This window comes from Brachycentrus maculatus, unplaced genomic scaffold (assembly GCF_059751285.1).
Source record: "Brachycentrus maculatus isolate JH-2025_06_01 unplaced genomic scaffold, ASM5975128v1 h1tg000081l, whole genome shotgun sequence".
NCBI lineage: Eukaryota > Metazoa > Arthropoda > Insecta > Trichoptera > Brachycentridae > Brachycentrus > Brachycentrus maculatus.
In genome coordinates, this window is record NW_028280835.1 from 796,503 (window position 1) to 810,707 (window position 14,205).

Consider the following 14,205-nt stretch of genomic DNA (forward strand, 5'->3'; position numbering starts at 1 on the left):
ACAGCATCATTACGGTAATGTCACACAAACTTTGTTTCAAGTAAAATGTCATGGGTAAAACAGAAAAATAATCTGAAGTATGGTTTTAGTATTTCAATTCAATTATAGATGGCAGTACAAGTGCCATTTTAGAAATAAATATCATAAGGGTTTAGTTATAAGCGCAGCCGTTCATGTATGCCCATAATTTGAGGAAATTTTGTTTGGAAGACCATGTACGGCCGTATATTTAGGCTGGTTAATATGTATATTTACTTTATGGAAAGGTATTTGTGTTAGTGATTAGTTATATTTTCTCATTTGTTTCCTTTAAACATGCTTCTTACCATATGTTTTTTTTAATATGCCTTTTTACTACACTAATTTATTGTTTTATATTTTGCCCTGTGTTAGTTTTGTTTAATATTTTATCCTTTTTTTTAAACTTTCTTATTTGTACATTATTTTTTGACATCTCATCAAAGATGAAGAAGAATATGGCAGTCTGGGCATTTACGGGGCTGACGACCATCATAGGCTGGTTTAAGTGATCACTTTACACACGTGTAACATTCACCAATTCTACCCATTATTGACAACCACACTACTCAAATTCTTGGAAGTTCTATATATATGAACCAATTTAGAAACCTTGTTCTTGAATCACTAGAACTTCACTAGAGACATCTATTGGTGAGATGTAAAGAAGCTTTTTATTAATTTCTTCATCTTTGATGAGATGTCAAAAAATAATATGAAAATAACTCCTGTAATTGGAGATAATCCAGGTTTTGTGAACAAGTATTTGGACACACTCAAAATGTTATAAATGTCTTATTTGTGTTTAAGTTGTGTTAACCTTAATCCCATATCCCAAAATGACTAATGGAAATTACCCATCGGGAATATTATATACAAGACTTTTGTATGTAATACGTTTAAAAATAAATAAATAAAAGATATTGTCTGTAATCTAAAAACACAAAAAATCTAAAGAATTTTGAGTTTTATTATCTTACCTGAACTTGGACGATGTTGGTGTCCAAATCGACATCCTTGGTGACCACTGCATAGTACTTCTTCCTGGCTCCCTTGATCTCCGGCTGCTCCGGGAAGACAAAGTACGGAGAGTTGTCATTGACGTCGGCCACGTGCAGTCGGAGGCTTGCATAGCTTCGATCAGGGTTGACCAGCCCTTGCAAGGAGTCCAGATGGATCTCCAGATTATATTCTGTCTGGTTCTCGTAGTCCAGTCGAGGGGCTATCAGGTATATGGCACAGTTCTTGTCATCTGTCATCACAGCATAGAATAGACCTAGAAGAAATATTGGCATTTTTAAAATGATGGTCCAAATATGAGTTTATTTAATAAAATAGAATATTTATTTTAGTAGATGAATAACCGGATGGACGAAATTTAAACTTGTTATTTTCAATTACAGAAAAACTTCACATTTTGCAATACAAATTGGAATGTAGTCCATCAATGGTTGAAAATTGTAAGTTATGTTTAAAATTATCAGTAATTTTGGTTTATACTCGTCATGTATCTAGATTTTTGATATTAATATTTTAATATAGATGAATAACAGTACGGAAGTCTGGGTATTTACAGGGCTTGCAATTTGTCATTGGGTGGTTTAAGCAGTCACTTTTTACACTGCGTAACATTCACCTTTCTACCTATGATTCACAACCACATAACTCAAATTTACAGAATTTGTATTTATGCTTCAATTGAAAAATGGGTAGAATACCTATGATTAACAACGACATCGCTTAAATTTTGGGAAATTGTGATAAAATGTGGTTGTCAATCATAGGTAAAAAAGCGAATGTTACACATTAAACAGTGTGATAACTTAAACAAGCCAATAACAGTCCGTAAGCCCTGTAAATGCACAGATTTCTATATTCTTCTTCATCTATGCTGAGATAAATCTTCAAACATATAACTAACAAACCTAAGTGGAGCAAATACAGCATTTGTGAACAAAAGTTTGGACACACTCAAAATATTTCACATTGCGTTTTCTTGTGATTGCAACCTCTTGTGAACTTATTATTCAATACCAAAAACAAGTCACATCAATAAATAACCTTTATTTCAAAGCTCATGTTAATTTTTTTTAAATACTGTACCTTCTTCATTGCCTTTGGTGATTTCACACTTGAGAGGTATGTTCTCGCTGTGTGCTCTCTGGTTTATAATAATGATGGTTTTAAGAAGTGTGTGTGCCGTAGCGTTTTCGGGAACTTCTTCCGTGTATGATGTATCAGCAAAGCTCAACCCGATCTACAAATAAATAGGGATCATTGGGATTGGAAACATTGAATAAGGGGATGTCCTGAATAAGAATATCGTAAAACAGCATTTTTGTGGGTTTTTTTTTTAGTAGGGGAAGAAAGAAATGAAGTTATTGAATTTTGAAGCATGGTTTTATACATCATAGTCATACAGGAGAAAGTGACCAAGTGCATTTTTTACAACAAAGTGATCATTGACCATTTGATGATATCTTACTATTGTAGTTTAATATTGCCCTGAAAAAATCCCAAAGGATTTTAAACTTGGAAGGATAATGACTATATTGACTTGGTAAAAATGACTAACTGCATTGATGTTTATTTTCTTGCCAAGCAAAAGTGACTTAAATTACCCTCCTGAACATTTTACGTTTTGTTAGTTGGTCACTTTCTCCTGTACGACTATGATATGTTTGATGAATACAAAAAAAATTTGAAGAATAAAAAAATACATATAACAGATTTCTAAGCATATTTCACGGACGTCTTATCGCTGCAGTATTCAAATAAAGGATTTATTAATTATATATATTTTTCTTCTAGGTCAACTAAAAAAGAGGCAAAAACGGAATAAGAAATATTTTTTTGGGCGGGTTTTAATTCACTTTAAGGCGCTATAAAAATTATTTAAATAAATGTTTTAACCATTTTTTTTTACTTTACTTGGAAGAAAATTTTATACTAAAGTTTACAAAAAAATCAATCAAACAGTCATTTAGTATTTTAGCTATCACATCCGCCAATTTAGAACATTGTGAAAATAAAAACTAGAGAAAATGTGTTTTAAAGTTTATAATAACAAGGCGAGCGTTTGTACATATATCTGCCTCGATGCTCGTATGCCTTCAGTTTTATGTTTTTGAAAATATTTCGAATTGGCCTCAATCACTTTGTAAACATATTCTTTTATGGTTTATCTATTGATTTAAGTACCGTAGAACAAGGTTACTTGAACTTTGATGTGTTACTTGAGCCCAGTACAAAAAAAAATTAATCTGTATTTGGTCTACAATAATGAACGTATAAGTGTCACCTGTCAGGGAAACAATGAATCATGTCGATACGTTCATTATTGTAGACCAAATACAGATCTAAATATTTTTTTTGTACTGGGCTCAAGTAACACATCAAAGTTCAAGTAGCTCTGTTCTACGGTAATAATAAATACATTTTTTTTTTTACATTTTGATTCAGGACTCTTAAGAAAGAAAGTACTACATATTTGTAAATGCAGTGTATGTATCAATTAATTAGGTACTGAATTGTGAGTTTACCTCTGGAGGTACTGTAGCGACATGTCTCACGTAGACATTAAGGGTGCTCATACTTGACAGTTGTGGCTCTCCCAAATCGTACGCTTGAATATCCACCTGGGAACAAAAATACACTCGGTTACAAAAAAAAGCAGTGAATTTAAGTCTTAAATTTAATATTGTAGAGAATGTTGGTAGAGAATGGGACACGCTTATAAGCGTTCTATTTGTTTACTTTTGGTGAAGGGCGAGAGATGCCAAAAGACATAGTACAGATTGGGATTGGGAGTTGGGTTAACAGTTACTTGTGACTAGTATACTAAGGGTTGGACGGATTGTCTGAGTATAATTAGGGTTGGGGATGATGAAAAAACTGCCCGACAACAATGTGTTAAGAATAATCTTCAGGCATAGTGAATAACACCAGAATATGTGGAAAATAGTGAATAATGCCCAGACATTGTAAAAATGGTCATTTTATATGAATAATGCGTGTATTAATTACTTGGACCATAATAATAATCTAAATAATGATCTTACCTGATATTCACTACTTATTTCCTTCCTAAGATCGTCCCGGATTCTCAGCACTCCGGTATCCGGATCAATCTGGAAGTACTTTTCGGACATGTCCCTTCCGACAAGTTGGTAGCGGACCTTGTTGTTGGGAGATGTCCCATCACTATCGGTGGCTACCATCGTTGTTACCGTAGCTCCAATCGGCACCTCGTCATCTAACGTAATAGGGCGCGGTACAGTCGTAAACGTGGGAGGCAGGTCATTACGATCCTAAAAAAGAGTAACAATCTCAAGTTAGTCAATAAAAACAAATACATAAATATATTTGGCTCGGGCAAATCAATACTACCAAGTTGGAAAACGATTTGCCCGAGCAGCACTCGGACTCATCAATGCAACACAAACTCCTTGCCCGGGATAAACTGGCAACTGGTGAAAAGCATTGTTAACTTTGTGGTGTGGTAATATAAGACTTTTCTTATCATTCATCATTCGCTTTATGTTACTTACTTACTTATAACCCTTATCCGCACCCAATGGTGCATTGGGCACTGAATTGAATAGACGCAATGTTTTCCTGATCATTACTTACATGGAGGCAAGGTGATCACTCTTGCGCTTCAGGAACCAGTCCAGGTTAATATTAAATAAATATTACAGTGTAAAATCACCAATATTTATTTTCACCCCCCTGGGAATTGAACCCGGGACCTCCAGCACGGTAGCTTAACACGCTGACCATTACACCACAGAGGCGGACGAATTCACTTTATGTAATGCACTTAAAAACTCTACTTCACGGTTACCGGTTTCGGAATAACCATCAGGTCAGCTATAAATCACTCAATTAAAATAAATAATAATAACCCGCAAAGCTCCTACTTTAAGAGGCTTGTCTGCAAGTAAGATAGTAACGATAGGGAAGGTAAATGTGAAAAATACATCACAAACACCCAGACCAATTGAAAACTAATCTTTCTTAAATTCCTTTAGCAATTGGTGGGAACCGAACCCGCGATGCCAGTTTTGCAGTCAAGCGCTTACTAAACTACGCCACGGTGCCTGTCTTGCTGTAAATAAAAATATATTGTTTGCAAAGACAGAGTGGTGTGGCACTCTATTCTCTCAGCCTACCCTTACAGAGAAGCGCCATAATATTTTTTAATTTTTTAAATATATTTAACAATATATTTACCTCTACATCCACAGTTACTTTGGTGATGGATCCCTCAGTCATGGAATCATTTTCTTCAGTTCCAATAATCAATATATACATGTTCTCTCGTTCGTAGTCCAACCCGCTGATCGTTTTGACCACCCCAGTTTTTCTATCGATGGAAAACATCTCCGTATTGCCTTGCTTAATGATGTACGTTACCTCCTTAAAGGTGTCTGGATCATCGGCCTATAGCAGAAAAATAAATGTGATCTATATTTCAAAACAATAAAGAAAATACATCTTGTATCTATTCTGCTTTTAAATTAAGAGATAAAAAGATTTGTAAGATATCTCATTTGATCTATTGTCCCATTTCAAATTTTATTTAGTTCACATATTACTTATCTTGTAATCCCAAAACAAAAAAGAAGAACTGGTGTCTATATGGTTTCCATACAAATAATTACCGTCCATCAAAATCACCCTATAGACGCTGTATGTGCCTACAAGGTGTCAGCATGGTATCCGTATGTAAAATCACATTCCATAAAAATAACCCTATGGACGCTGTGTGTGACTACATGGTGTCTATATGGTTTCCATATAAATAATTACCGTCCATCAAAATCCCCTATGGACGCCGTGTGTGCCTACATGGTGTCAGCATGGTATCCGCATTTAAAATCACAGTCCATAAAATTAACCCTATGGACGCTGTGCGTGATCACATGTTTTCTATATGGTTTCCATACAAATAATCACCGTCCATCAAAATCACCCTATGGACGCTGTGTGTGACAACAAAGTGTCAGCATGGTATCCGTATGTAAAATCACACTCCATAAAAATAACCCTATGGACTCTGTGTGTCCCTACATGGTGTTTATATGGTTTCCATATATCAGTATTCTGATGTCCAAATATTACCGCAGACAAATCTTCTTACTAAATAACATTGCATAGTAAGAAAGTAGATAAGAGATATAACTGCTAAGATAAACTAAGTTCTAGAAACCATAAGGGATATTACTGCTAAGATAAGCTTAATTCTAAAAAAGTAAAGATATATTACATATTGCTAAGGTAACCTTAGTTCTAAAAAAATAGAAGAGATATTACTGCTAAGGTAATGTTAGTTCTTAAAAAGTATAAGAGATATTACTGCAAGATGACCTTAGTTTTAAGAAAGTATAAGAGATATTATTGCTAAGGTAATCTTATTTCTTAGAAAATGTAAGATACCATATATTAATACTAAGGTAAGTTTAATTGAAAGAAATCATAAGAGATATATTGCCAAAGTAAGCTTAGTTCTATGACTTCTAAAAAACACTTTAAAAAAAGAAAAATGGTTTGACAACACTTTGTCTATACTAACAGTAACTTGGGTGACCAGGAAATCAGCAATATTCTCCGGGACAGCCACCCTCTGGGAAGTCTTCTTGAAGTACGGGACTTCATCCGGGACATCCTGGACTTGAACTGTGACTGTGGCGGTACCAAGACGAGGTTCTGGAGCGCCATCTTTCGCAGTCACAACAAATGAGTATTCCTGGAATGTCAAATAGTAAATAAACAGCTTATTATAAAGTGGAATGCCATTATTAATTTAAATGTTATAGTATAAGTTTTGTACTGACATTTCTTGGTGGAACTAAACTAACTAACTAACTAACCATCAGGCCGCTTCTCCGCAGGGGTAGGCAGAGAGAATAGAACGCCACACCACTCTGTCTTTGCAAACATTCTTCACCTATTCCACGTTCATGCATCTCCTCATACACACCTGCCGACTTTTACGACTCCTAACCTGACCACTTTCAAGTATTTGGCATACCTGATCGTGCCATTGTGAAGCTGCATTTTATAAAATAAAATAACAGGTATGTAATTTTTTCCACGTGAATTTTTATGATCAGCAATCGGTTTCGATATAAAATCATGATTTTCAACTCCTGCCATGTTGTGTATACAACATAGAATTGTCTAGCCTCACACCAGTCTGATGATGTCGGTTGCTGGTCAAATAAAATTCATGTGGAAAAATTACAAAGTTACTATTTTATTCTATTAAATGTTATATTTTGGGAAAACACTGCCCTACTAAGTACAGAAGTTAAGTAAAACTAGTTAAGAAATTACAGCCCTATATGTTATATTTACAGAAACAGGTTGTATTTTATAGGGGTGTAATTATTAATAATTACAAGAAAATTTTAAAACACTATGCGGATTGTAATAAGGATTTTTTAAGAAAGAAAAAACATAATTTTAAGATTCATTTTGAAAATTATTAGCACGTTTAGCAACGGTCCCGGGTTTGATTCCCTATTTCTTTGTTTGATTTATGCTAGACTGACATGGGAAGAGGCCAAAAAATGGTAAGAAACAGGATGGTGACAGTTTGTAATGGCCATATGCTCCACCTAGGGAGTGAACATGGAGGAAAAAGAAGGAGAAGAAGAGAATATACTTACATTTTTGGTTTCATAGTCAAGGGCGGTCTTGGTAGTGATTTCCCCAGATTGGTTGTTTATTTTGAAAGGAATATTCCCCGGGATGAAGTATGTCACTTGCGCATTGATGCCATCATCCAGATCGGTGGCATGCACTTTTCCAATTATTGCATTCGACATTCCTGAAAGAAAAAAAACACACATTTAATTTTTATAATAAAAAGCTACTAATTTGATCAATTGATTTGGAAGCAACTTTGTCCATTTTAATCTATCCATTTTAAATTTAAATTATACATAGTAATTACCATTTTTCTTAAAACCTATCGTGTTTAACGTGTTTGATAACGATACTAATGCATCAAAACACATTTCACAATAGATCTTAAGGCCTAACTCTCAATAATAGAATTCAGTTAACATCCGGCAGCGCTGAGAGCCGGACGTCGGTTCACGCTTAATTTTTTACTAGAATGTATATTGGTATTATGTATTTTGTTATTTAGAATATACATATTGTAAAAATATAAATGTTTTTTTAACTCCTTACTTCTCAATATGTATTTTTTTTTAATTGAGTATAATATTTAGAAATAATATTTGTGTCTTTATTATTTACACAAATATTTCAATTTCATACTATTTCTGTGAGCCTATGTGGCTCATTATTAGAAATAGGTATTAAATTGTGGTAGAGTGGGTTCAAACCGAGAAACTCTGACTTGAGAGTCCACGACACTTACCACGGGACCACAACCCGACACATATTTTCAAAACAACATCAAATTTCAAAGATGAACTTATTTTTTCAATACAAAAACGCTGTTGAAAATATGAATGCAAAATACACAATCAATGTATGCAATATAAATTTTGATACCACAGCTACTTTCCAATGAAAAGATTTCCATTTTAGGCACTACATTTATGTGGTAGTTGTGTTAATAATAAATAGTAAGAATATGTTTTAAATAGGCCTTAAAAAATATAACATTTAATATTCATCATTTATATAAATGGGTATGTATCTTTCACAAAACGTATTTTCATAATTACCTTCTTTCACTTTGAAACTATACGGCACGTCGCTTTCCGTAAATTCTGGATTTTTGTCGTTGATATCGGTAACTTTAACATTTACAGTCGCTGTCGTTGAAAGCTTTCCGGCATCTTCTGCTCTTACAAGCTGAAATTAGAGGTAACTTTATATATAAAAAGAACTATTGAGTGTCCCAATTTACTACACATTCTTTTGTTTTTAAAATAATTGAGAGAAAACACCTGCAAATTACAAAAACATTATATCAAAGTGAAACAGATGTCACTAACGCCATAGTCAAAAATTTTACTCTGCCTAATTTTGTACTAAGATTATAAAGTCGAAAATTTGACTCTCAGCACTCAATATAAAAATAGTTTATAAAAAAATATTATCAATAAAATGGGAATTTATTATTTAGGAATCCTTACCAGTTGATAGCTAGTCAAATCTTCTCTGTCCAGTTTCCTGATGACAGTTATAATGCCATTATTGGTTCCAATCGTGAATTGTCTCAAATCATTTCCTGATATAATTGAATAAGTAATGGGGTCATTTTCCGGATCTATCGCCTAAAAAAAACAAACTCATTTAATTTCTCTCGATTACATAAAATACTAAAAAATGTTAATGAATTTTCAAGATCTTTTTCTTCATGACATCATAGAACAATCTTTAAGGCAGACAATAAAAGTCTTCAGAATACAGTATGCCAAAATACATAAATAAAAAATGGGTACTTTATATGTATATAGAACCTAGTTCTATCAACATCTGGATAGAAACATTTAAAAATAAAATCAATTTAATAAACACTATGAATTAGAATAAAATATCAATCATTCTAATGCCATAATTCGAAAAATATTTTGAAGTTCTGGTCCCTCCTAACGATTTATAATTAGAAATAAATTTGTGAAAAAATTATAAAAATCGTAAGATCAGTCAACAATGACAAAAAAGAAAGAAAAAAATATATATTGATAAAAACTTTCTTTCACGCTTCGTTATATTGTGGAAACAAAAATATCCAAATTAAAAAATATTTAAATACAATTTTTTTTTAGTATTAGAATTTTTATTTAATTACGAATTGATGATTTTTAACTGTATCATATTATATGAAAGCATTTAACGTTATACTAAACAACTTGATGATGTAAAGAAGAGTATCATAATTTATGTGGCAAGTTAACTTAAAATTTATAATAGATATAAAAATATCAACAATCACAAAGTGACTGCTGAATCAATTAAAAAAAATATATAAAAATATACAATTTGACTTACGCTCAAGGTGGTAACCGTGGAATTAATGCTCGCTCCTTCCGAGACTTGAACGTCGTAAATATTGCGTTCAAATATCGGGGGCCTGGTGTTCGGCCCCGGGGTCACGCTGACCTCTACTATGCCCTGCGATGCTAGCCCCCCAACGTCTTGTGCTTGTACCGTTATGCTGTACTGCTCCCCAGCGTCCAGCTTGCCCACGGTCTCGATGACACCGCTTTGAGGATCTATCTTGAATTTGCTGGCCCCATTATTGGAAACGTGGTAGATGCTGTATTTTAGAACTGCGTTTACCCCCGAATCATTGTCCGTCGCTTCGACCTAAGAAAAATTACCAAGATTATTATTTTTTTATATTTAAAATGGAGAGAAGTGACCAGGTTTGTGCAATAAACAAAATAAATTTGAAACCACAAATGAACTCCTCAATTGTTTCCCTGATATCGTCAATATTGGCTTGGTTTATAGGAGAGTTAAGTACAGCAAAGCAGGCTAGAATATTACATCCCCTGTCTGTGCAAATATTCTTTGCCTCTTCCATATTCATAAATCTCCTCATACATAACCTCCGATTATTCCGACTATTGACTTTTTCATCATCAAATATGTTCGCACGATCAAGTACTTAATTGTGCAAACCTTTTTTTGGTCTTCCTTTGCTTCTATTTTCAAGTATATTCTCCTCATATCATTCTCTACTCTTTTATTCTTTCCACATATCCAAACCATCTCGACACACGTTTCTTAATTTTATTGACAATTTAGCCTTGCGTTTTTTTCCTTATTTCACTATTTAAACATCTAACATACATCATTTTGCCAAATTTTCGTTTGAGCGATTGCATTTTTGACTTCCATCCTTTTCCATACTTCCATCCTTTTTTTAATCATTAGAATTTAAAAATACACTTTAAATGTTCAATGAATTTAAAACCCGATTTTTGAAAAGGCGTTACCTTTACAACATGTCTTCTTCCTTCTCCCGCGGGTACTTTTACATGGGGCAGTGGCACCAATACTGGGGCGTTGTCATTTACATCATCAAGTGACACTTCCAGCGACAAGGGCGCGGACGCGCCCTGCCCGTTTGATTCTCTTGCCACCACCTGCAAAAAAACACACAAAGACATCAGAATATAAACAGAATATTCAATATTTCTCAAACGGTCATTGTAACTATCATTTTTATAGTAAATTACTATCATACTGTATCCCATTTGTTTAAAATCAACGTGAATATAGCTTATTTAATTATGTTAAGTAAAATTTTCAATGATGAGTAGAATTTTTGAGAAAGTCAATAATTATTTTCTCCATGTATAATAAAACACCAACCATATAGTTTTTTTTCCGTTTTTTTACTAGGCCAGCGACCGGGATTTGTCATTGCTGACATCATCAGATTGATGATAATGTCCGTAATGCGAAGCCCGTTCACTGGTCAAATAAAATAAAAGTTGAATAAACTATTTATAATAACAGTCATGCATTTTTGAACTGCTTTTCGTTATGTTAAAAATAATTGCTATCCAGTTTTACAGAATAGGCCCCATAGTAAGCTTTAATGTAATGAAGAACAAGTACTTAAAATAAGGGAACTTACTTGGAATCGATAAGTTCCTGGGCTTGGAGGATCCCGGTCCAGATTTTCTTCGTTCACAACCAAAATACCATTTTTATCTACTTGGAAGTAATTTGTTGTAAGTTCAAAGGTATAAACCGGCTTCACATCATTGGGGCCCTTTGACAAGAGAAACAATAATTAGAACATAATTATTATCAAATATCACTTCACTTTTGTTTAAAGTTTGAAACCTTACCAAGTCATCATCGGTGACTGTGAGTTGAAGTGGTTTTCCATTGTGGTCAAAGACCTTAGATCCAATAGGAACATTTTCATCGACGTGACCTTTGGATGATGAAGATATCAAGACAGGAGGGTTGGCATCAACTGGCTTTATGACGACAGTAAGTTTAGCTGTTGTGAATCTCTTAGAGTCAGAAATCTCTTCAGCCTAGAAAATAAAACAGATTTCTTTCAAAATAAATTTTGACTAACAAAATCGATTACAGAAACAGATGTTTCAAATTGAGATAAAGATCTATTGATCTAACCACAAAAAACACATTTTTTTTTTTAAATAAAGAATTTTACTAACTGAATATAGGTATCCTGAATAAAAATCTAATAATATAAAAAAGCGTATATCATCAAAATTGTCTTTTGATGTGGTAAATTCTGAAGCGTGGATCAGCACAAAGGCTTACAGTAGTACCGAAACTCTCGACAAATATTTTCCCCTTACCCCGCTTCCACATACCATAAATTGTATTTATTTTCACTTGAGTTTACTCGGGAGTGGTCTTTTTTGCAGGTAAAGTTTGCCAGAGTTATGGTGTGGGAATTTTCGCATCCAATAGCCTCCTTAAGTGGTTAACAATTGTAGTCTCACAAGATGAAGAAAGATCAGTATTACCTTGATGACCAAGTCAAATTTCTTGGCAACAGTTGTGTCTGCAGCCTTGATCTGCCTCACGGACCCGGTGGATGGATTGATTTCAAAGTACTCGTTGTAGGAAGCCGGATTTCCTTTCTGGAAGCTGTAGCGAATCGGAGAGTTGATGGTGTCCATGTCGATGGCTTGGATCTTCTCCGGGAGTATATTGAGAGTGCCTGCGAGTATTCCACTGGATACCTGAGAGACAATTCATCATTACCATTGAGAAATAAAATTTATTAAATATGTAGATCACAATCCATTTCTTGATCTTAGATTACAAGTGATCCGGAGTGGTATGTAATACTAAGAACACTTACAAATGAAGAATACTCCGGATTTATGCAGGCACCATCGTGGAGCATACATCCTTGGTATATGAATGAAGGATCCTGGTCATCATCATCCTTAATGTTGACTGTTAAGGTTGTGGTGCTGGAATATCTCTCCGAAGCATTCCTCGCTCGATCCTGCAAATTTTTATTTATTATTTTACAAAATTCCCGTGAATGCTTGATAAAGAATAAATTATGCTTTGAATAAAGTGATTGCAAATAAAAATATCTCCATGGAAGCTTAACTGGCAGTTCACAACGGGGTGCTAGTACCGCTACTGATGTATGGAAGTGAAACATGGAATTGGCAAAAGAAGAATGAAAGCAGAGCGAACGCTGTCAAAAAGCGTTCCCTCAGAGGAATGTTAAAAAAAAAATTAAAATGGAGATATCAGAAAATGTAATGCTGAACTAGAGATAATTGAAAAGACTAAGAAAAATTAATTAAGGTGGCATGGATAGTGAGAGAATTACTAAGATAGTATATTTGGCAAATGATAATTTGGAAAGAAGGAAGGAAAAGATGGATTGGTAGAAGGCAATTGTCCTGGATTGGGAGCGTTCGCAACCGCACTGGGATCAGAGGAATCCAGAAGCTGTTACAAAAAGCACAGGTTAGAGAGGCAATCTATGATGATCGCTAATGTCCGGGGGACACGATAAAGTAAAAAATATCACAATTACAAAAGCTATTTCAAACAAATAAGATTCTTAACCCTTTCCGGTCCCCCAAAATTAAAAATAAAATCTAGGTAGACAGTTACATTCCAATTGAAAAAAATATGTTGTTCTCTGCTCCACTTTCTGCTGTAATAGATACGCAATGCAGAGTGACAAAAATGTAAGCTTGGAATTTAAATGAATAATACTAACGATGAAAAAAATGTCGAATAATATCCGACATGAGACCTAAGAGCAAAAAATCGATGTCGAATGAGATTCGACATTGGACCAGTGAGGGTTAAGTCGATGTTAACTTACAGATGCGACAATCGTTACGAGATATCTCTGCGTCCTCTCATAGTCCAGGGTTCTGTTGACGGTGACTTGACCCTGGTGTGGAAGATTGATGGCGAAGTATCCGTAGCCATCGGCAGTTGTGATCCTGTCGTTCCCAATCCCAGAGTCTATCCCCAGTCTTTTTCCGTCTCCCTCGACAATGAAATACTCAGCCAGACCGTTGACTCCCGCATCTGCGTCAACCGCTTTGATGTTTTGGAAGATAGTCGTTCCGATTGGAGTGAGCTGAAGTAAAAAATACATACATTCAAATAAAAATACAAACAAACAAAAACTTATGATATTTCTTTAAGGCTTAATATACGATAAATCACTACTTAATTTTCTTTAAACCCAGGTAACATTTGACGTAA

General features: G+C 34.2%; 1 protein-coding gene across 1 annotated transcript in view; it reads right to left on the reverse strand.

Annotated features, from left to right (window-relative positions):
* Cad99C (cadherin 99C) overlaps nt 1-14,205 on the reverse strand; it is a 177,002-nt gene that overhangs the window by 8,572 nt on the left and 154,225 nt on the right. Inside the window, exons 7-22 of the mRNA XM_088257452.1 lie at nt 13,814-14,077; nt 12,818-12,967; nt 12,477-12,695; nt 11,820-12,014; nt 11,603-11,740; nt 10,956-11,105; nt 10,003-10,320; nt 9,144-9,284; nt 8,730-8,859; nt 7,695-7,855; nt 6,596-6,769; nt 5,254-5,463; nt 4,080-4,328; nt 3,561-3,656; nt 2,122-2,275; nt 999-1,294 (exon numbers count right to left, since the gene is read on the reverse strand). Coding sequence (XP_088113578.1) covers nt 999-1,294; nt 2,122-2,275; nt 3,561-3,656; nt 4,080-4,328; nt 5,254-5,463; nt 6,596-6,769; nt 7,695-7,855; nt 8,730-8,859; nt 9,144-9,284; nt 10,003-10,320; nt 10,956-11,105; nt 11,603-11,740; nt 11,820-12,014; nt 12,477-12,695; nt 12,818-12,967; nt 13,814-14,077 — 3,045 coding nt within the window. The remainder of the gene's footprint in view (nt 1-998; nt 1,295-2,121; nt 2,276-3,560; nt 3,657-4,079; nt 4,329-5,253; nt 5,464-6,595; nt 6,770-7,694; nt 7,856-8,729; nt 8,860-9,143; nt 9,285-10,002; nt 10,321-10,955; nt 11,106-11,602; nt 11,741-11,819; nt 12,015-12,476; nt 12,696-12,817; nt 12,968-13,813; nt 14,078-14,205) is intronic.